Genomic DNA, 23,311 nt, shown 5'->3' with positions numbered 1-23,311 from the left:
TGGCAATCTCCTGTGTCAGAGAAGCTCCAAAGGCAGAGAGTGCATACTGGTGTCCCAAACTGGCATGGACAGCAAGGGCAGGAGCTCATCTCCATGATGTGGTGGCTCCACTAAAGAGCCTGGTGTGGACAGAGTCTCAGGTTCTGCACCCCAAAACATAGTGTGTCAAAGAAATGGATTCAAAATCTTTCCACAAAAAACTTCCATGTTACTGCAAAAGTTCCAGTTCTCCCTTTGAAAAAAAACTGATCCAACTGGGTGACCTGCTTAATTCTTCCATTTACTGATGGACAGCACTCTGTCCTTCCAGTTTGGCTTGTTTTTTTTCATTTTTTTGTGTGAGAATGCAAATGTAAGATTGCAAGGAACAGCAGATCTGGCTAGTCCATGTTATCACAGTGTGAGTTGCTATTGAGCCGGAAGTGCACCTGTTTGAGGACGGCCACTAGGTAGGAGTCAACTGAAGACCAAGGACTTCCTTATGGAGCATCTCAGACTCCTCTAGCTACAGCTCCATGCACAAGGCATTCATTTCTGCCTTCTCTGACAGCTCTGTATCAGCATATATATCTCAAACAGCAAGAGCCTCTTCAAAAGCCACACTGCCACTGCAAGCACGAGCCTCCCCTTGGGGAGAGGATGGGAGAGAACAAAATCACCCGTGACAGATGTTAGGCATATGCTAATTGCGCTTCTTAGAGGTATTTGGGTAGTAGGGTGATAAACGTGGTGTGAGACTACATAGAGTAATACATGTTCAGGCAGAGATACAACACATAGAGGCCTTAACTGTATTTTTGGCTGGTATTTTGGCTGGTGGTGTAAATTTTGACTGATTTTTTTGTTGTTCTTTTTAAAGTTCTATTTCTGTTTGGCATTTTTTTTTTTTTTGGTGTGTGTGTGTTTTGATTTGGTTTTGTTTTGTTTGGTTGGGTTTTTGGGGGGGTATTTTTGTTTGTTTTTTTTTTTTTTTTTTCTGTAGAACAACTAGCTTATTGTAAAGACCAACCTGTTAGAAGCCCTGGATCTATATGCTTTTGTGGCTTGTGTGGCTCAGAAGGAAACAGATATTTTTAAGTAAATAAAGCTTTAACTTTTTTAATTGCTTAAATACTTTTGTTTAAGAATGCATGAAGCTAAATTTGCTTGTAACATTAAAAATAAAAAGCAGTTAGATAACAATCTCCTTAAATCAAGAATTGTAAATAGAGAACTTTTATCATTGCCACAGCACATCCAAAAATGTCTTTGCAAAATAAATCAAATTATATGAGTTAATTGATTCCAGGCAACATCAGCAACTGCAGGTGGAAACTGAATAACAGGATGTTTATTAATGAGAGACTATTAATCAAAATTGACAATATCAATTTCTGTTTCTTTTATGTGAACTCTACCTGCAAAATCCATGGATATACTTGCTGATTTTTTAAATAAAAATTTAAAAGTAACAAAAATAATAACACTTGGGATTTTAGCTTTAGATGTAGGGCTATTTGTTTAAGCAGCAAAAGGATATCCTAAATCTAATTTGACAGGCAATGCCAAAGATGCCAGTGGTAATTAATTAGCACTTAATTTAGACCACAGAACAACAGGATATGGAATTGGTGCTCAGTGCCATTTCCCCTTAGGCTTCATCTCATGAGGGTCAGGAGTATGGCTGTTGCATTGAAGGTCAGTAAATAAATTGGAGGAACACATTGACACTGGACTTTTCATGATAGATATCCTTCACCCTTATTACTGCCTCTGGCTATCGCTGATGGGAAAAGGGCTGCAATTGTTCTGTGAAGAATGCTGTACACAGGCTTGATTTGAGCAAGGTAGTGTTTGAATGCATGCATCGTACAGTACTGGTGCTGGATGCTTTCTACAGGCAGGGAGCTGTCTCAACTTTGTATCTGGGCTGGAAATAAACTTCTAACTGTAGCATAGAAAGCTTGAGGAACTCTGACAGGTGAGAAAATTCACTTAAGAACAGTCCTTAAGTTTGCTAGATTTGTGAGCTTAGTTTTAGATTAAGAATAATTAAAATCAATGGAAGATTTTAAAGTGAGGTTAGAAACTAGGTCAGAGAGGGAAAAAACACATTTTCTTATTATCCTCTTGCCTTTGTCTTACTAATTTTTGGTATCCTCCATAGAGCTAAAGGCTCGTAATAAAGGTGGATTACTGTTATTAACAGCATTGTTTTCTGATGGTGACACCAAGGCTTAGTGATGGACAAACAAAAAGTACATGGCAAAAAAAAAATAAAAAAGCCAGCACTTTCATTGGTAACACAGCTGATTTTGATATTAATGAAAGAAATCACCCTTCTACAGCACACCCAAAGCAGAGGGTAAGTGGTAAGCATGGAGGTGACCCTATGATACTTATTCACAGATGCACATAAATTTCATTCTTAGGCTGAAGATTAATGATAAGAAAAATAAGATGATGAGACTCATAATATAATCCTTCTCCCAGTAAACTGAGTGCATCTGCCAACCACTGTTACGGTCTTTCTTTCGGTAATCTCTACCTGTCTCTCAAAAGAGCTGCTCAGGTGAAAGGGTGTCAGCACTGGCACTGAAACTCAGTGATGTTACAGCTTTCTGAAATAGCTTCTTACAAATTATACTCCACTGTATTTAAGTAGTCTAGTTCCGCCATGGCCCACAGGATGATATACGATGAGAACTTCAGCAATTGCAGCAGGGTGATTCTTATTGCACATCCTAGATATACTGCACTAGCACGGTTTTATACCCTTGGCTCCCAGAAGTGCTGTCTACATTGCTATGTCAGGAAAACACTGAGTTCGACAGCATTCTGTGCTCAGAAAATGTACTTTGGAAGCCCCAGGTCAGCAGTTATTTTAACTTTCACTTCATCACACCCTTTGCAGCATTTCTCTTGACAGTGAGTGAAATTTTGATTATTGTTAAAGTCACTGAGAAGAACTCCCAGTGACTGGGAGCAAGAATGGAGTCAGAATTTCATCTTGTATAAGCTTAACTTTTCTCATTTTGGAGGATATCTACTTTACTAAGTGGAATTACTACTTTTGACTATGTTCAATCTATAATCTCTTGCAGCTTTCAATTATAGCCCTTTTGTGTTACCATAATCCAGTTGACAGCAAATAAGTCAACCCTGGATATGACAGGTTTACTTTCTGATTTAAAGCCAGAAAGTGGCAATTGGCTGGAATTTCAACCTGGGGTGCTGAACTGCAGATGACCTGCTCAGAAATGCATCTTTGCTGGTGAAGTCCAGTGTTTCTCACGAAAAACTTAGTTTCACTAACAACACGTAGTTTTTAGGTCCAGCATCATGAATAAATTGTTCAGTAATTGTAAATACACTTACAATGGAGACAAACAGTAGTATTTGATGTTGAAACAAGAGAATGAAGCAAAGAATTCCACGTCAGAGAACGAATTTTCACCAAAATTTTCATTTTCCGTGAGCTCCTATATCATGACTCCATAGCATTGTTGAGGTTGGAAAAGACCTTTAAGATCAAGTCCAGTCATTACAATTACTTCTTTTTTTTTTTTTTAATTACGAAATCCTTTTCAGTAATGGCCTATTAATTGTCCCCAGTATAAAAATCTCCTTTCTATATTATCACCATCTTGTTTAAATGGAAAGTCATTTTGTAGTGGCCTGTCCAACAGAGATGATTTTATACAGGGTCTGACCTCAACCGGGATTCCTACTCTTTCAGGTTCAGCTCTGAATTCTCCACAAGCTACTTTTGCAACGTATATGCACCTCATTTGTATCATATTTGCAAGATACTTTAACATGCCTCCCAGCATCACGATTGTTTCAGCCCTGATACTGAACATGAGAAGGATGAATGTATCTCTTAAATGCACTAGTGAGTATGTGCCACGAGTCTTTGATTTCTTTAAACTTATTTACATTTTACTTACCCTTGAGCAATGAATTTACTATGTCAGCATTGTCTTCTCTACTTACACTTTGTCTGTCTTGTCCACTTACCTTAGCTTGATGTTTATTTTTTATGCACATGTATAGTCCATTGTGCTAAATGCATGAACTGCCTGAAGTGGAGGATTTTCCATATATTGCCTTTCTAAGATAAACCCTTTATAATACTGCAAGTTCTGAAATATTTATTAGCTTTGAACTAGTTTTGAATTTTCTCATTTCCTCCTTTTTGAGTCAAACACCCATTCACGTGTGTCCACTGATCCCAGATGACTGTGGTCTAGCTGCCTTGGACACTTTAGAAAAGTCTTTATTCTCTATACAGACAGTCCTATTTCTCCCAGGAGTTGGTTTTATTTTGTCTTTGAAGCTTCAAGTGACCAGACTTGCCAATATCTGCTTTTTGTCTGACCCTGATTGAAATACACAGAAAAATTGGTGAGAAAACATGCACAAGTCTTTTTGACACCCTAACCAATGGTTTGACAGCCATTGAATAATTTAGGAAGAATAGATACAATCTTGCTGTTGGTATCAAGGCATATTCATCAGCCTTGGAACAGCTCATTCAGTAAGCAGCTTCCAGGACGTCAAATCTTTCAGTCATATCTGAACTGAGTAAAATGCTTCAATGCATCTAACAGAGTTACAAAGAAACATTTTTGATAGTGCCTACCTGCCAGATGGGCCTGTCCCTTTATATCCTTGCTAACTGATGTTATGTACAAGGAGTAATTGGAGGTAGTTCTTGGAGATTAAGCTTAAATGCTTTGCATATGATTTTTTTTGCATTGCCTAGAACTCCTGCACGCCCCTGACACTGTCTCTCAGACTAATTCAGGACACTTTTTTTTTTGTTGGTGCTGCATTTGTCTTCCCATACAGCAGAAAATATCTAACCTTAAGTGAATGGCTGTAAATGAATTTACAAGCAGAGAAAGTGCCTCTTTAGGAACCAAATATTGTAGTTTCAGAATGCAAAGCTGTATAAATGTAATTTAATATGAAAGGTAATGAAAACCAATTATCATGTAACTCAGAAAGGTTAAGCATTCCTCACCATAACGGTCAGGTGAGTTTCAAAATATATTGATCAAGGTTTGAAATCTGCCCTGAGATAGAAATATTGGGGCTGACAAATAGCAGCTGCAATGACTTTCATGGGGTAGATGCTCTGAAGGAATGTAAAATTCATTCGTTTGATGACAGTTTTATAGACAGTTATCCAGATATGGAAACATCTGGGTTGGCCTAGGAGGTGGTCTTAAGTTGCCTGCTACTAGTGCTGCCACAGTTCCACTGAAAACCCTGGCTGGGCTGTAAGTCTGAATACAGACAAACTGATGTTCACAGTAAACTTTACTTACTGGAAAGCTTCCATGTGCTATAGTGTTGTCCCATATGCTGTACACTACTGGGGTCTCCAAGATTGTTGATAGTGTTTGGTGAAGGCCTGGACTTGGCAATATAGATGGCAATTATATGGGAAGTGGGAACAGTTTCGAGGCATATGAAGTGCTATACTGAAGTAGTTTGGTGAGGCTGAGTCTAGTGCTGGCACAGAGAACATGGTGCAAAAAGTTTGCACTTTGTCCATGAAGGTACTAGGAGAGCTACGGGAGAGGGATTGGTAAGATCTGTAAAAAATACAGAACTTTTCTGAATTCCCTTTTCTTGTCTCATCTCTATGGGAAGGGGTTTTCTTTTGGAAGACCACAGCAAAGCTCTGGAGAGGAAGTAGCAGGTATGCAGGGCTGAGCTGGGATTAAAAAACCCTCAGCTTAGAGGTGGAAACTGGTTTCATCTTGTGGATCAGAGGAGAAGGCAAATTGTCATACACTTGGCTGGAGTTAGCCACTACACAGATTTATGATTTTACATTGCACCATAATGCGTAATGTACAAAAAGATGAATATTTCCCATTCAGCAACATCTTGCTGCTTTTTCATCTAAGTCTATAATTTTAATTATAAAGTGAACATAACCTGTATCAAATTATGATTTTGTTAACATATTGAATGAGGACAAGAAAAATAAATACCAGATTTTATACTGTACAGGCACATGAAGGTATAGTAAAAAAAATAATCTGGTTTCCTTGACCACATTGTCATAATATGCATATATAAGTGCTTATTGAATCCAGGCTGTGTAGACAACAGAAAGAACACTGGCTCCATACCATCACAATGCAAGCCCACAACAAAGAGGAGGAAAGAACAGGCTCTTTCATTGTATGCTTCTAAGTATTACCAACATAAGGGCTAAAAACATTACCTCTGTCTGAAGTGTATCTATATATCCATGCATAAGTTATTAACTGGGCTCCCTGAGCACAGTTGCTGAAAATATTAATATATTCAAATTATATTCTAGCTACTACAAAAACAGTAGATCAGACAAATGTATTCAAATCTCTTCAGACAAAAGAAGTCATGTTATTTATAAAGATACCCCCCTTACTGGAACACAAACCATCATTGTATATAATATATGAGAATGCAAGATGATCCTTAGATGTCAAAATGTGGTTTAAAGTTTGAATGTAATCATAAAACAGTGACTCTAATCCTTGCCATAAACAAATTGTCACTGGTATTATGTAACTGAGACTATTCACAAAGTATAAAAGATGGGAAGAATAAAAGGTGGGTGCCAAACACTACAGGCCAAATCCAAAGGTTGTGCCAAATTGCGCTAGCAGACTGGGAATTATAAGTGCAGCATGGAATTCGGATTTGCACTCCTCTGTTCTTGGGCTGCTCCTAGAGCTTAGATTAGAGTGAGATAAAGGCTAGGGTTTTTTAGTTTATTAGTTTAGACTGTAAGGTAGGAAAGCAGTAACAAGTGGCTTCTGTAGCCTTGCTGCTCACTCTTTCTGGGAGATGGGAAAGTGAGATAAAAGTTCCTTAATTCATGCAAGACCCATTTTTGTACAGGGTGGCTTTCTAGGATGCAGACAGTCAGATTGCACTGGCAATGCACCATGAAAAAGGAAACAATGCTCTCAAATCTGGGGGTCCTGAACTTTTCATGTTAGTCAGAGTTTAGGGTACAGCCTCATTGGGTTGACCCTGCTCTTTGCTTAGATGCCTTAGGAAAGCTAGCAGAATGGGTTAATGACACAAGTCCATACATTAAGGCAGGAAGCCTGGCCTCTGAACAGTAACTAATAATTCATATTTTCCTTCAGTCCACCCTTATATCTACTAATATGCACACTGCACATATTAGTAAATATGCAACTGATGGTTGCAACTTATGGTTGTGTTAATGCCCTTTACCAGGGTCAACAACCAAGCCAGGTGGTTGTCCACCCCTTTAACCCCATGCAGTTCCTTTTAAAAGTAAAATGCCATTTTCACAGCCTGAAATAGTTGTTCAAGCAGAGATACTGGTTTAACTCATTATGAATTATTAGTGGAAAAGTGGGTCTGAGAAGTATGTTACATCTGAAATATTTTTCATCACTTGAACATGTGTCGTCCAGAACTGGCCCTATTCTACAAGTCACTGGGAACAAACACTTCACATTCACAGATGCTCCTAATTTGGTGTGGTTTGGAGTGTAATTTAGATCAAACGTATCCATGTAAATGAGTCATGGTTTCTTAATTAGGTGCCTCTAAAGAAAAAACTTGGACCACATCAGTAGGTGTGGGTGTGGTGCCCACAGTACTGAAATCTTTCCTATAGATGAAGTTGAGTTTTGTTCAGGCATAGTGTAGGTTTTTCTTTCCCTCTCCCCCCCTCTTTTCTTTTTTTTCTCTAAAGCACAATAATAAATCTGCAGATGGCATAGACATAAAGACGCTACTTCAGAGGAGCTGTCTAAAACACTGTCTCTTTGGCAAATGCCTTAAAGTAGGTCATTCTGCTGTGATTTAGGTTTATATTTCATTGCCAGCTTTTTGTTCCCATTACAAGTAGGGTGCATTCCACTCCACAGATTTGCTCTTCATTTTTTTTCAGATTGTTTTGTATTTACAAGAATTTGTAGATCTTCATCAGAAAACGGCCAAGACCCTGTCAGAAGTACTAATCATGCACTTGATCACAAAAAGAGATGTATGAAGGTGATAACCTGCAAATGTTGGAATGTAAAATACCATTCTCTGGAAAGAAAATATGTATTGATTTTCTCAACATGTGATTGAAATGATTGTTGCATCTTTTGCAATGTGTAAAAATTATTTGATCTAATGTCATTTCAGAAGCCTCACAGAGCAGGGCCATCCATTGCCCTAGTTTTTCAGGTATTTGCTTTTACTTTTTATATATTTGTCACTGAAAAGCATGTATTTTATAGCTTAGGGAAAAAAAAAAAAGAAATCCGTCAAGGTCTGTTTTTCCATCAAAGTGTTGGGGGATTTACATACCAAACTTCCACTAGCCTTAATGAATTACCTGCATAAATTCCTTTTCAACCAATAGTAGAATAGATCCTATTGTGTTAGATTAATTATTTTGCACAGAACACTGACATTTGTCATTAAAGTCTTTTTTTGTTTTGTTTTGTTTTGAAGTTCCAATGAATACCTTTAGAAACTTCAGGCCTATTTTTTATTTTACAGCCTTATTCTGAGAAAAATTGTGTATCTTTAGCTAGAAAAATGAAAAGCATTGAAATTACCCTTTGATGACCTGGTCCTGGAAATTAATGTGTTAAGGCCCAACACAAAATAGAAAGGAAAAAAAAAAAAAAAGAGGGGAAGAAAAGGCATTTTGTAATTAATTGAGCATTCTTAATTTTCACCAACAAAAAACATTTCAGTTGAAAGGAACACTAACCCCAAGCAATATTAAGAGGTTACAAAATCACATAAATTAACTCTGCCAGTGATATTTTGCTAAGCTTATGTGAGTGCAAACCAGAAGCAGGACTCTCATGTGGTCTTGATTAACTGAAGAGTACTTAGCAGTAACCGACCTTCCCCGAGATGTGCTGGCCATATGCACACGTACGTCCACAGCACCAACATGCACATAGAACAGCCTTCAAAGGCGTGGGGGGCTCAGGATGTGGGGGATTGGGAAGTAAGTGGAGAGTAGAAGTGAGAAGTGTTCACTGTGTCATCATGGTCAAGTGCCTTACCCTCTCCATTCCTCACTTTCTCCATCTATGCAACTAGGATAATAAAACTTACTGACCTGAAAAGGAAGTTAGGAGATTTAATTAATTTTTGAAAAGCTTTTTTGAGATCATTTGATATTGAGTAATGTGGGATGAACAATAAGAGCTCTTTGAAACAGGGGCTGTATCTATCTCTATTTGTGTACTGCACCTAACACAATGGTGCCATACAGCCACAGAGTCAACAGTGTCATAAATATTTAAATTAAAACTATGTTAATTATTTCTATCATTCTGTTATGTGCTGATACACCCATTCAGTACATTTGTAAGCTTGGTAACATTGAAAAGTACCAAGTGTAATTATTTGCCTGACTGTCATGAATATCACCAGTCATATTTTTAAATGCGGTTGAGGAGATAGGAAGTATATGGGAACACAGGTAAAAAAATGGTTTTGATTACTTGTTATTCTGCTCATGAAAAACACTAGGCAGTAAGGTATTTTTCGGGGAAGAGGTGAACTTCATAAACTCTCTTACTCCACAAAAAAAGGATTAGGCATGACTGCAAAAACCTCAGTAGCAGGTCACCCCTGCCCCAAAGTGAATAAAATAAAAATGGATAAAGGTGGTTCTGGAAGACTCGATTTCTTTTTTGCCTTTTATCCAAAATCTATTATTACTCTGGTTCTGTGCAGACTTGTGGCTGGCACACTTTTTTCTTGTGTCCACTAATTTGCAAGGGGATAGTTTAGTAGAGCAATGTGATGTGTACTTTGCTGAAAGAAAATGAGTTTAACACTTCTCCTTATCCCACAATGAGCCCTTGGAAGCTATGGTAAATGGGAAAAGTGTTGGCATTGTTCCAGCTCCTTTCTAAAACTCTTCTATAGCTGGAACAGAGAAAAGCACGTGTGCAAGAGCATGTCTTGATATATATTTGCCACTGTCAAGCTAGAAAAATATTAATTCATTTCATGTAAATCTTAAAATGCTACTTAGGGATGCCTGAGTCTTCTGTGTCCCTGTCCAGTCACCTACTCACTCTTCTGGTGCAAGAGGACACTTCTCATATTTCTAGTAGCTTCTCCCAAAGCTTGTAGAATTGAGGCTAAACTTTTCTCCCTGCTGCTGTCAGTCCTGTGACCGAAGAGCTGCTCATGAGTTGCCTGATTATAAACTAAGGTCTTGATTCAGGGAATGATTCCAATGAATGGTCTTCCTCAAGCCTTCAGTTAAGTAAGGGCTTCTGCACATTCCTGAATCTGGGCATATTTCTCTGAAGCAGAATTCAAATGCCCATCCCACACTTTTGATTATGGGTCTCCGACAGGTTCTCTAAGGTATCCAAAATAGAAATATCTGTCATAGTCCTTCAATTCTGGGGACTGTTTTTACTTTTCTTTTTCTTAATAAAAAGCTTGTAAAATTCTTAATGAATCTGTTCTTCTGCTGTATGAAAAAAGGGTTTTCCTGAGCCTAGATTTAATATGTAAGCCTGCCTGAAACTGCTGATATGACACATAGTTTAGTAAGTGAAAATCACATATGTTTGCTACATCGTTCAACTACCAACTTTAAAAAAAAAAAAAAAAAAGAAAAAAAAAAAGTTTGCAGACACCCCCTGCTTAGTATTGCTAGATGCCATACTTTATTTTCTGATTTTCCCTCAGAATTCTGGGTACTGTTGCTGGACTTGTCATCACATTGTCATCGTGTCCTGGTGTGGTGGCTACTGTGGGCTTCTGTCTATGTATGGCTTTTTTCTTTTTTCTTTTTTTCTTTTTTTAATAGGTAGAAAGAGGTCTGTTTAGTCACATGTGGTTTCCAAAAGCCTGTGCTCTTCAGACTGTAGCTGCTACATGTTGCAAGGTTTGAGGCTACATGTTGTGAGTTGTGTCAGAGAATATATTAATATCAGCGGGTTCATCTTAGATAAAAAATTCTACTCTTGATGAGGAGCTTATTTCCAGTGAAATTGGTGCAAACAATTATTAGTAAGAATGAAGAATTTGGGCAGGGGGGACGTCAATCAGAAAGTTAATAATCATTCTCTGAAAGGGCAGAAAGCTCGGATGGCAGCTGAAAGTGTCTTGCCGTCTTATGTTCAGTATGGGAAAAATTGAGCAAAATAAATGGAGTTTCTTGGATTCAAAGGTGGATCAAAAGGAAATGGCTTTTGCCTAAACAAGGTAGCCAGATAGACCACAGTAACAGATCCACGTGATAAACCAAGAGGCAACTACAGAGCTCCCCAGACAACTTGCCTGAAGTGCCTGCCAAGGAGGCAGATGCTGCTGCTGGAAGAATATCTTCCACAGTTAGGCATCTGGGCTCAGTGCTTTCTGCGTAAGGGAGAGGGCTGGTAGCATCAGGCTGGCCCCTGCCTTCCCATTTAATTATTTCAACATCCATTTTATACTTTTGTAAATAACATGTATTATCCTGCCTTTGTGCAGGAAAATAAGAAACAAGGAGAGGGGTTTTGTCTGTAATCTATCTCTTTGCAGGGATGTCTATATGGATGGGTAAAGACAGACACAAGCTTGGCTGTCCTATGCTCCAGCCTGGTCAGATGTGAAACAGCTTGGGTCTGGGAGTTGCAGAGCTGTCTTGCAGTGGCACAGAGCTCAACCCAATAAACAGAGCAGGCTGAGATTCATTAATTTAACATTAATAAGCACAGCTTATTAGCTCAGACACAGTATAATGCAGGCACACAGCTTCTGGAGCAGAGCTATGTCTGCCCCCTTCACCAGCTCAGAGCGTGGTGGAGAGGACCCAGGCAGGATGCTCCTCTCCCCTACAGTATTTTGCATTAGGGAGGAAAGAGTATTTTTTGGTCACTGGAGAAGCATCTGTGCAAACAAAAGAACCTTGCAGATATTTAGATTGTATTGATGGCTTATGCCTAATCTGTAAGTAATTTAAACTTCTTGTGCCTCAGTTTCCCAATTAGTGTGTAACAGCTACCTCAAGATGCTGCTGTGAAAGCATGTTAGATCATAAAATAATGTGGGATCCTTAGCGAGCAAAATGTTCCTTGTGCCTCCCTTGGATTATAGTTCTGTGAGTAAATTACTGGGTACAGATACTGATTTATCATATAAGGCTCTGTTGTGCTCAGTTCATGGTTGTGCAGGGAACCAATGCAAGGTTTCTGCATCATTTGTTGTCCTACGTATGCCTGCAAAATAGGACCAGAAAAGTATATCAGTTTTGTCTAATACCTGTAATTAGCTCACTCTGTGAATAAAATTCACTTGTGTATAAGCAACAGGAAAGAATAAAATCCTGTGGAATGGGGACGCTGTTTTTGCTAATGGAGCAGCAATATATGTGCTATGTATAGCACACAAGTATTCTTGAAGTATGTTCAAGTAGAACAGGTTGGTTTTTGTAGCCCTTTATTTGGGGAAATCCCTACTCAGGTTGGGGTTTGTTGTTTAAAGTATATTTGTACAATTTAGTCACCTCCAGGAAGTATGAATAACCTAAGGGTAGTTGTGTTCAATTATTTTCAGTGTGAGTCCTAATAAAACAATTTCTTACGGTATTAGGCTTACAAAAGCTATGTGATATTTTTGTTCAGCCCCATAATTTGTCTTTCCTACTTATGAGTAGAATAAATCTCATACAAAGATGAACAGGGGACATTTGTGGGGTGGGAATTTTTCCCGTCAAATAGAAAAACCTTAAAAGAACGGGTACTGCAACCCCAGGCTTTGCTTTTAATCCCCTCCTGTGGTTTCATACACTGTATTGTGACTTCAGAAAGCTTCATCTAAGAAAGATATATGGCACTAGTGTTAATCCCAGCTGCCAGGCCTTCGCAGATTCTCGCATTGGCTGCTTTGTCTGGGTTTCTAAAGGAAGAATCTTCTGAAGTGCATTTCACATTGTTACTTGTACTTGATCTGGACATACTCCTACAGACTGGATTGCCACAGAATGAAACCATAGTGTATCCTCACTGCTGTCAGTGATTTAGGATAAGTATAGCTTTGTGGGCAAAGGTTGGATTCTCATGCTGAGCTCCTGAGTGTCAGTGAGGGATGCTTTCATGTGTTATACAGAAGTCACAGGCTTGCATAGTCCCATAGTCCAGGTCTGCAAAGCCCTATTCTCCTATCTGTCTGACAGGGAGGAAAGAAAAAGAGGTAGGAGAAAGAGGGGAAAGCCATAGAAACAGCATAACTGCAGTCCTTCGGCTTTTCCCCATCAGAAACCCCTTGAAGCCCTGTACAACACTGGTCAAGAATAGCAGAAAATACAGAAATTGCAGTAATATACACCAGATCAAACCAGTTTACTTTTTGTATTTGACTAATTGGAAACTTTTGAACCTCCTGTGATTTACACTAAGAAAACACTGTAATTGAAGGGGATGGAGAAAGGGGAAGTCAGTGGTGAGGTTGGCACATTGTGCACATTGGGACCTCTCTTCTGAAAAGTATCCGTAAAAGTGATATAATTTTACATTTTGTAACTATTGAAAACTTATCTTTTTTCCTCGGTTGATTTAAACACACATTGCCTGTATTAACATAATGTAAATATCACGTCATTATTAAAGTTGTATATATGCTTCTTTATTCTCATTTATGGAGCCATGAGTCCATTAAGACTAGCCCATGTCTTTTGCATTGACAAGTTCAAGAGAACATACCAGTTTTCATCTGGTTTTTTTAGTGTTTTCTGTATCTATTCTACTGCTGCTTCCATATCAGTGGAATAAAGCTTGTGGAATTGCCCTGTCTTTCCCTGGTTATATGTATGTTTGACAGAAAAGCCTGACCTTCAGACAGATTCAGGCTATTGCTCCCATATGGATCAGACCTGCAAATGGCTCAGATAGTACATCTTCCTGCCTTCTATCACTCTCTGCCATGTTATTCTATCAGTATACCTTTATCCTCACCATGCATTCTGCAGTCACACCTAGGTAAGAGCATGTGCTTATTTAGGTATTACTATATCTATAGAGTTGTAGTCAAGCCCAGTATTGTGTACATATGCATTGTGAAATATTGAATTATTGGTATTTTACTGTCTGTATTTTGGGGGCGGGAGGGTGCCCCCCCTTTTTTTTTTTTTTTTTAATCCCCAAAATGCACCAGTCATGGTCCAGTTTTGGCATACACAGCAGGAAACAATTGCTGTCCCAAACAGATTATATTCTGAAAAGCCAAGGCAGACAAAGAAAGTATTATCATCATTTTGTAAACAAGGAACCAAGGCACAGAGAGATTATGTGATTTACCCAAGGTCACCCAGAACATCCGGTCAAAGCCAAGAACTGAAACCACGTCTCCTGAGTCTCAATCAAGTGATTTAACTGAGATCAAAGACTTATAGTGTATACCTGATATCCCTTCCCTAAGACATGATAACAAAACTTTTGTCAGGTTAAGATCAATGCCATGTATGGTGCAGTAAATCTTGTATATGGCATATCTGTGCTGTTAGCATGTACCCACTTCTTGCACTCAGGTTCTTCCCAGGAAATAATTTCCCTTATTATTCTTCCATTGACAGTAATAAATTATCATACTTCTCTACATAACCCGCTGAAGGAAAGAAACTGTGTGCATGGTACATCAGATGAATACACAGAAAACTGTTTTTCTGCCAGGCCAAACTCAGTCATTTTATGGACTGCTTGAAATCTTCCCATGCTTAATGAAATAGAGACATTCCCACAGCTATATGGACTTCATTTTGCAGTTTCAGCTGGGATCTGCAGAACAAGATAAAGGATCTGCATTTCTTACATGTATCTGCCAGAAGAACGTAGCAGAAATGGTCAGTATAAAGGCATCATTCATTATAAGCTCAGAGTAGTCTTTTATTTGGATTCTTTATTATTCACTCACTGGGGTCATTATATTGTTCCTGGGATGAAATGCTTCTCTGTGCCAAGGGCCTCTATGGGGCCCTAGATCCTACTTAGTCCTTTCAATTTTAAGGGTAGTTTGGCTGAAAAGTGACTGTACAAAATGGCACCAATTAGCCCCAACAGCAGGACAGCGACAAAGGGAAGAGCTGGATTTTGCCCTTCATGTGCCCTTGTCTTGAGCTCTACCATTTCTGCCCAGTCATTCTCCAAGTCAAACAGCTGCAAGTTGGTTTCAGTGAGTCCATGATCTATGTACATTTTTACTTTTAATGCCATGAAACATGAGAAGAAAAACCAAATTGAACAAACACGAGATCCTGGGTTGAATTTTTGGGCTGAACATCTCTTGCAGAAGGAGATCAGTGAGTGCAAAAACCACAGAGAAATTATAAGGTGGAGCCTCATGGTGTCATGTTTCTGCCTTTGTGGTATATCAGTAACATTAGGAGAGCAAAGATGAACCTTCAAATCTCTCTTCAGTGTTTCTTAGATCTTCTATTTTGTCACAAGCCTCATGGTGAGGTGCAAGAGCTCATAATGAATTTTCTTGGGTGAGGTATTTCTGTCATTGTGTGCCTCACACATATCACAAGATCAATAAAAAGGCTGAACAGCAGAGATCTCAATGGTGAAAATATAGTGATCCAAAAGTTTGGAACTGTTGCACTTTACCAACATAAGAAGGATGTGGACCTGCTAGATCGAGTCCAGAGGAGGGTCACAAAGATGATCAGAGGGCTGGGGCACCTCTCCTATGGAGACAGGCTGAGAGAGTTGAGCTTGTTCAAGCCAGGAGAAGAGAAGGCTCGGGGAGAACTTAGAGCAACATCCAGGGCCTAAAGTGGCTGACAAGAAATCAGAAGAGGGGCTTTTTATAGGGCAGGTATGGATAGGACAAGGGGGAGTGGCATTAAACTGACAGAGGGGAGATCTAGATTAGATGTTAGGAAGAAGTTCTTTCCTGTGAGGGTGGTGAAGCACTGGCACAGGTTGCCCAGGGAAGCTGTGGCTGCCCCATCCTTGGCAGTGTTCAAGGCTAGTTTGGATGGGGCTTTGAGCAACCTGGTCTGGTGGAATTTGCCCCTGCCTGTGGCAGGGTAGTTGGAACTAGATGACCTTTAAGGTCCCTTCCGATCCAAAACATTCTGTGGTACTGTGAATAGATATGTAGCATAGTAATCCCAACATGTTTGACTTCATCAGAGAAAAGAGAACTGATCTGCTTTCTAGTAGAAGAAAAAAATTGGCTTTTGCTTAGACATACTGATTTCTTCAGCAGGAATAGGATATTCATAGATACCATAACTCATGCTTACTTTTGCCAAAGAGCATAGTTATCTTTGGTATTTTGGATGACAATTCCAATAGGATTAGGACACCACACAGCAATTCCTTTTAAAATCATTGATCTCTTACTACTACAGTTCTACTTACTTCTTTAGATGTTCAAAAAGGATTTTCATTGTCTCATAGTTTGGTCTAGGGAGCTTTTTTACCAGGGTCCTTATTGATTTGATGCGAGTGGCGTTGTCCTGGATTTCTAAGGGAGAGGAAAGAGAAAATAACAACCTGTGTGTGATATATGGATATTACTTTGCCTAGTACTGCATCTGGTACCTTAACATGAAAAGCCGTCATTAATATATGGTTAAATCCAAAATATGTTATACTTTATTTTACCTGAATAAAGAGAAAGAATAATTTGAAAAAAAAATTCTTTTAATTTTAAGGAAGCATTTTTTGATTCACAGAAATATATTCTTACATTTTTCATTTATTTTATTAGACTATTAGACCATCATCTTAGGATAAAATGCCATCAAGTCATAAGGGACCCACATGTTAATTGGAATTCCACATTGGAGCTAACATTTGTCCAATGGTGCAGCTTCTGTGATGGATGCACTTCCCAGGTAGTCATTGTTGTCCTTTTTTTCACATCAATTATATTTATATTAGATGTATTTATGAATCTCTAACATTAAACCCCATCAAGTCTGGAAGTATACAATTATTTGTTATTCTTTTAAGTTGTCCTTTTTGGTGATCTATTATTTTGAGAAGTTATTCCACTGTAACTGTTTTCTAATACTTGCAGCATTTCATAATGTCTGCAAGATAAAAAATGTATTTCAAACTCGTGATTAGTAATAGAGAATGTAGTACTAAGGACTTTAATCTCTCTTTTCAGGTGATAAGTACCTTGCTATACATTTTATTAAGATATATCTTCACGTTTTATCATGATACATAGTTTTGTGGAAAAGGCTTAAGTGATATTTGCATAAAATGTTGCAACTAAAGTCATGTGCAAGTGTGCTTTTGTTTAGGAACAGATTAGATAAGGTGCCAGTAGGTCTGACGTAGGAAAAACATCTTGCATGTTACATGCCCTAGATAACCTGAGAATACTTTTTGGTCTTATCATCTATGATTTAATTATCACCTCTCATTCTTTGTATATGTTCCTTTTTAATATTCATATTACCCTTCACTCAGAGATCTCAATCAGGATTGATTCCCAGTTGCGGTAGGTGCTGCGTAAGCATACATGGTGATTAGTGTCTTGATTCAAAGAATTCACCCCCAAAAAAAGTTTCAAGTAAAAATTCCCTGCAATTGAACTAAACTTAAAAATTAAAGTTACTAATGCAATACTTCTTCCTCAGCATGTATTCTTAAGTCCTGTTGAGATTGATGTAATACACAGATATATGTATATATCTATATTTTTTATATTATAGAAAATTGTATAGATATGAAAGACAAGATGTTGAAGTAGTCAGTGCATAGATATTACTCTCCAGTAAAAAAACCTTCAAAGTTTAATATGGATTTATCCTGTAGGAATTCATGCAATTGACAACAGTGATGATGGAGTTAAACACAAATGAATCATAGAATCACAGAATGTTTTGGATTGGAAGGGACTTTAAAGGTCATCTAGTTCCAACTACCCTGCCACAAGCAGGGGCAAATTCCACTAGACCAGGTTGCTCAAAGCCCCATCCAAACTAGCCTTGAACACTGCCAAGGATGGGGCAGCCACAGCTTCCCTGGGCAACCTGTGCCAGTGCTTCACCACCCTCACAGGAAAGAACTTCTTCCTAACATCTAATCTAGATCTCCCCTCTGTCAGTTTAATGCCACTCCCCCTTGTCCTATCCATACCTGCCCTATAAAAAGCCCCTCTTCTGATTTCTTGTCAGCCACTTTAGGCCCTGGATGTTGCTCTAAGTTCTCCCCGAGCCTTCTCTTCTCCTGGCTTGAACAAGCTCAACTCTCTCAGCCTGTCTCCATAGGAGAGGTGCCCCAGCCCTCTGATCATCTTTGTGACCCTCCTCTGGGCTTGTTTTGGCATGTCCACATCATTCTTATAAATACACTTTTTTGGGTATATTTTTCTTGTTCTGGTTTGACCTATACAGAAATTTAACTTCTGAACAGTAAAAACTCCCGCAGTGTTGCAACTCAGTCAGCCATCCATTGATGTTTTCTACCACAAGCAGTTCTTGTTCTAATAAGTTTTAATGGAACTGTTCATTTTTGCTCTATGGGCAATCCCCTCCAATGGAAATATGACTGAAGTTACAAATTAAAATTATATTAAATTCGCTGAAGTGAATTTATTTTAGGAAGGGGATACAAATTCTGTATTTGTGCTGTTTGGTGTGCACACATAGAATCATAGAATCTTTTAGGTTGGAAAAGACCATTAAGCTCACAAAGTCCAACCGTTAACTCAATACTGCTAAGTCAATCAATAAACCATGTCCCTAAGTACCACATCTACACGTCTTTTAAATACATCCAGGGATGGTGACTTCACCACTTCCCTGTGCAGCCTATTCCAATGCTTGACAACCCTTTCAGTGAAGGATTGTTTCCTAATATCCAATCTAAACCTCCCCTGGCACAACTTGAGGATGTTTCCTCTTGTCCTATAGCTTGTTACTTGGAGAAGAGACTGACCCCCACTTTGCTACAACCTCCTTTGAGGTAGTTGTAGAGAGCAATGAGGTCTCCCTTGAGCATCCTTTTCTCCAGGAGAAACAACCCCAGTCCCCTCAGATGTTTCTCTTAAGATTTGTGCTCTAGATCCTCCACCAGTTTCATTGCCCTATGCAGCACTAAGACCTGTTATGATCTTACTAGATAAGTTATATTCAGATAGGGGGCTACCCTGACTATACAACAACTTCTCAAATAAAGTTTCCCAAGTGGCTTTATTTTTAGTTCTGTTTTCTCCTGAGAATTCAATGGACTTGAGCAGAACTGAAACACTGAGGTAGGGAGAGACTCAGTGGGAGAAAAGACTTCTGCAGTTTTTGTCCATTGTAGAATATTTGCAAGGAAATGCACAGTAAAACTTTATTGTGCTTTCTTGAAGGAAGTGTCTCTGCTCTGTGTTGATTAACACAGATACCAGCTTGGTAGCCAAGGCTGCTCTTCCTTATAAGGTGTATTTGTAAAAGAAGTTAACTAAAAAGAGAAGTATTCATTTACAAAGAAATTATTTATTATGAGAATGGCAAAGGTAGAAAGCTTTGGTTTAGGACTTACTGTACCAAAGTAATCAGTATTAGTGTACTAGAGCACAAGAACTGTAAAAATTTTGCATAAAATTGTTTTGTGATTCAGTCTATTTGTTAATTATGAGTCTACTGTAAAAGAAGAAAAACCAGGCAACATGTGGTAACTTTAGTCAGCATTTCTGAACCGGGAATGATAAACACCTCTGCCTGGCTCTGGCATTTATCAGTACTGAGATATTATTACCACATAGAATCAAAGCATGGTTACTGTTATCGTCAAAAAAAAAAAAAAAAAAATCCAGCTAATCTTAATGGTTTGTAAAGCCGTTACCTGCACTGGTCTGACATTTATCATGATCATTTTACCACATGGGGCTTACATTGCAAAGGTATTTTATCTGGAAGGGACATCACTATGAATTATTATTTGCAGCTAGGTAGAAAATTGTATGTTGTAGATACCTTTTCTCATTATAAATCACAGTCACATTTCACCATTTCCCACACAAACTTGCTGAGCCCAGGCTTTTTGCCATAACACTTAGTCTCACTCCCTTTTATAGTTCTTTGAAAATATTGGTTAGTCTTTCATTAAAATGGTTGATATTGGTGTCTTTTTAAATGCTATATACATGCTTGATTTTTCTCTAGTAAAAAAGGTTTTGTTTTTACACTTGAAAAGCTGAAGAGGATAAACTGTGCATTTTTTTTTTTATTAAAGCTTACTCTTGCTTCAGTTTTTGTGGCTGGGCTTGTCTTTACTCTTGACCTTGTTGATGGAATATTTAACAGATCAGATGCAAGATCTTATGTTTCTTTTGCAATACCTATGTATTTGCTTTATTTCTGTAAAGCCTCGAGTTCCACTTTCCTCAAAATTTTTCCTTTTCAGATTCCTAAGTAGAAAGACTTTTCAGTTTAAATATAAAATTTGGGATTTTCTCTTTACTATGTTCAAATGGAGGGAGGAAATAATCAAACATGGTTTAGTATAAATAGATGTGGAGAAGGTATCCCCTTCCTTGAACTGCATTATGAAGCTAGCAGTACAGGGTGCAAAAGAAGGAAAAGACGCTGAACAGATGTTAAATTCTCCATCTAAGTCTGGAAAATGAAGCAGACTAGTTTTCATAAAATGAAATGATATTATTTTTCATTATATTTCTTTTCTTTTATTGTGACAATTGATGAAAAACAGGGGAAAAATTCCCATTTTGGAAAGTTATACTCTTCTCCCTGTGAAGACTGAAGAAGGAAAAGAGTTACCACAATCACATATATGAAATAAAGAATGAGAGGACAGTTAATATTTTTTGTATTTGGGGGGAAAAATATGGAAGATATAGGTGATAATTTTAGCAGATCAGGATACTCAATTATACTCAAGTGAATTACAGATGGTTTTCCATGTAATATTTTCATAGAACATATTTAGGATTTGGGTTACTGTCTTTAAAAATAGGGCTGGCTCCCTTTAATGAAGCAAAACTGTAGAGATGCTCTGTTTATATTTAAATGAAGAATGCATTGAAAAAAAACCTGCTTCATATTATATAAGCTCTTTTGCAAATGAGGTTTGGATAAACATTTGAGCACAGAAGAAAACATGATGTGTCTGTAACGTTAACAGTGGCTGGGTAAAAATGAATGAAGAAAGTAACCTTTAGCACTCGTAGCCATAAAGAATACTTAAGCAAATCCCACTGAATCTTTCTTTTAATCATTAATTTTAAATGGACATAGATGTTTACAACAAGCCACTTTGTTCCAGAACAGGAAGTCCAGGGTTTATCTCCAATAACTCACATGTGCTAGGAAGGGATGTATGTCTCTAACCTGACATGCATTCATTATTTTGTAAGGTACTGGAGTCTGACCCATGACCCTGTTCAGACCTGCTGCATTATTCATGTCTGACTTACTTTGTATAGTTTTACTATAGCACCCATTTCATTTTACCAGGCATTTCAGTGGCTTGTACATGTTTAATGTTAAATGGCATTTATGGCTCACATTAATGCTTAATTCTATCACGCATGAGCCGTGGTTCCTTCTTATGCTTTTGAGCCTCAAAGCTGAAATGCTGAAAAAAACCTCAGTGATTTATGTTTCTGCATAAAATATCAAATTATTGATCTGCCACCTAATCTGTGATTTGTTGTTGTTTTTAGGCATGCTTTTCTCCAATTTTCTTACATGGCTCTTCTCACCTTGTTTTGGGGATTTTTTGGATGAGATTTCTGCGGTTGTTAAAATGTCACACACTGTTGCTACAGCAAAATCTGTCTGCCAAGAGTTTTTCCAACAATTCACAACTGATTCAGCTGCTGAGGGAAAGGCTGGTTTTATCTGGGTTTTTTTTGGTGTGCTTATTCCATTTATTTTTATTTTTTTAATCGGAACTGAGTGGTTTAGGTGGATTTTTGAGTGCTAATGAAATTGTGAGACTTATGGTGCTAGCTACAGCCAGCCGTAGTGTGGGCAGACGCTCTGTGAGCTTCCCCACTGTGCTGCTGTGCAAGCATCCCCGCTGTTATGTTTGCTATAGTTTTAATGTCTGTGAAAAATTCCTGATTCAACTAAATTATGTTCTGCCCTCTTATTTGTATAAATAAACACCCAACTTAGCCAATTCATCTTGCTCTTGCCCGTTTTAGAAGATTGCCCTGTCACACAATTCTTAGCCCCAGTCCTTGATAGCTTTGGTGTTATCAGGGAATGAAAACTTGCTTAAAAGAGAGTGCTCTGCTGACTTAATTTTTTTTCAGAGATGTCAACTGCCAAAAACTCTGCTTTAATTTGGTAAGTCTTTATATTCTGGAAGTCATGCTGACTGAAATACACAGATTTTTATGTATAAATAAATAGATAAGAATTTGTATCTATGATGACAGGATATCATAATGTTACTGTATGAAACATAAAAGTCCGAATTTTAATCACTTTCAGTACACTGTGGCAATTGTCTCATACAGATACAGTGTAAAATATTTTTTTGCTTTAAAGAAACTGTGTAAGTGTTCAAACTAACTAATGTTTGTTATAAGGGAAATGACCAATTTGAATTTATTTTGCTTTTTATTCCTGCCACAGAAATAGATGTTGCAAAAGAAAATGAGAATTGTGTGGAATCTCTCTATATGGGAAATTGATAAATTCATCCTATGTGATATAAAGTGGAGTTTGCAATGAATATTCATACAACTTTTGCGATCCATTTGCAAGACTCAAGACAATGAGTTCACAACTCAGTCCCATTTAACAAAAATACATGTGAAATTAATGCAAAAAAAACAGCACTTACAAAAGTTAAACTTTAATGTATCAAACTCCAGGTGCCAGAGTTTGAGGGAAATAACCAATAATAGTAATTTTTTACATATTTGATGGGACTGATTATGCAATGTGCAACTCTGAATGGCTTATAGCACATTGTAGCATGGTTCCATCCCATTGGCTACAGTAGGGTGCAGGCAGATGGATGACAGTGACAAGGAGAGAAGTGCTTTTGCTTAGCCGTGCGTTAAGATGCCATCCAGAAGCTCTGTGCACTGCAGACACTTCATTAGGATGCCAGGATAATGGTAAACTACCACTCAGAGTGACACCCCATTTCCTGCTTACTGAGCTCTCCAACCTCGGCAGATGTCAACAATCTCACAGTGCTACAGAGCAGACCTAACTTTCCAGGCACTTTGACTCCAATTTTTTTCCCTTAACAGTGCCATACATTACATGCAATATGTAACAGCAAGTACCAAACAGAAAACAAAATTTGCTGCCCTAATTATAACAAAGCAGCATCTGACTTAGGTACTGCATGCCCAGTGTACATATAACTGGTTAGGCAGC

The 23,311-nt window shown here is 38.1% G+C and overlaps 1 protein-coding gene across 1 annotated transcript in view; it reads right to left on the bottom strand.

Annotated features, from left to right (window-relative positions):
* The window catches only part of LOC133217887 (rho GTPase-activating protein 15), a gene marked incomplete at its 5' end in the record, with an annotated part of 139,867 nt that overhangs the window by 8,297 nt on the left and 108,259 nt on the right, over positions 1 to 23,311 (bottom strand). The window contains one exon of the mRNA XM_061363700.1: positions 16,359 to 16,464. Within this exon, the coding sequence (XP_061219684.1) occupies positions 16,359 to 16,464 (106 nt within the window). The remainder of the gene's footprint in view (positions 1 to 16,358; positions 16,465 to 23,311) is intronic.

The sequence above is a fragment of the Neopsephotus bourkii genome, unplaced genomic scaffold, assembly GCF_033783945.1.
Source record: "Neopsephotus bourkii isolate Nb327-2 ecotype Australia unplaced genomic scaffold, CSIRO-AGI_Nbou_v1 NB_1181, whole genome shotgun sequence".
Lineage (NCBI taxonomy): Eukaryota > Metazoa > Chordata > Aves > Psittaciformes > Psittacidae > Neopsephotus > Neopsephotus bourkii.
This window is presented reverse-complemented; position numbering and strand designations above follow the sequence as displayed.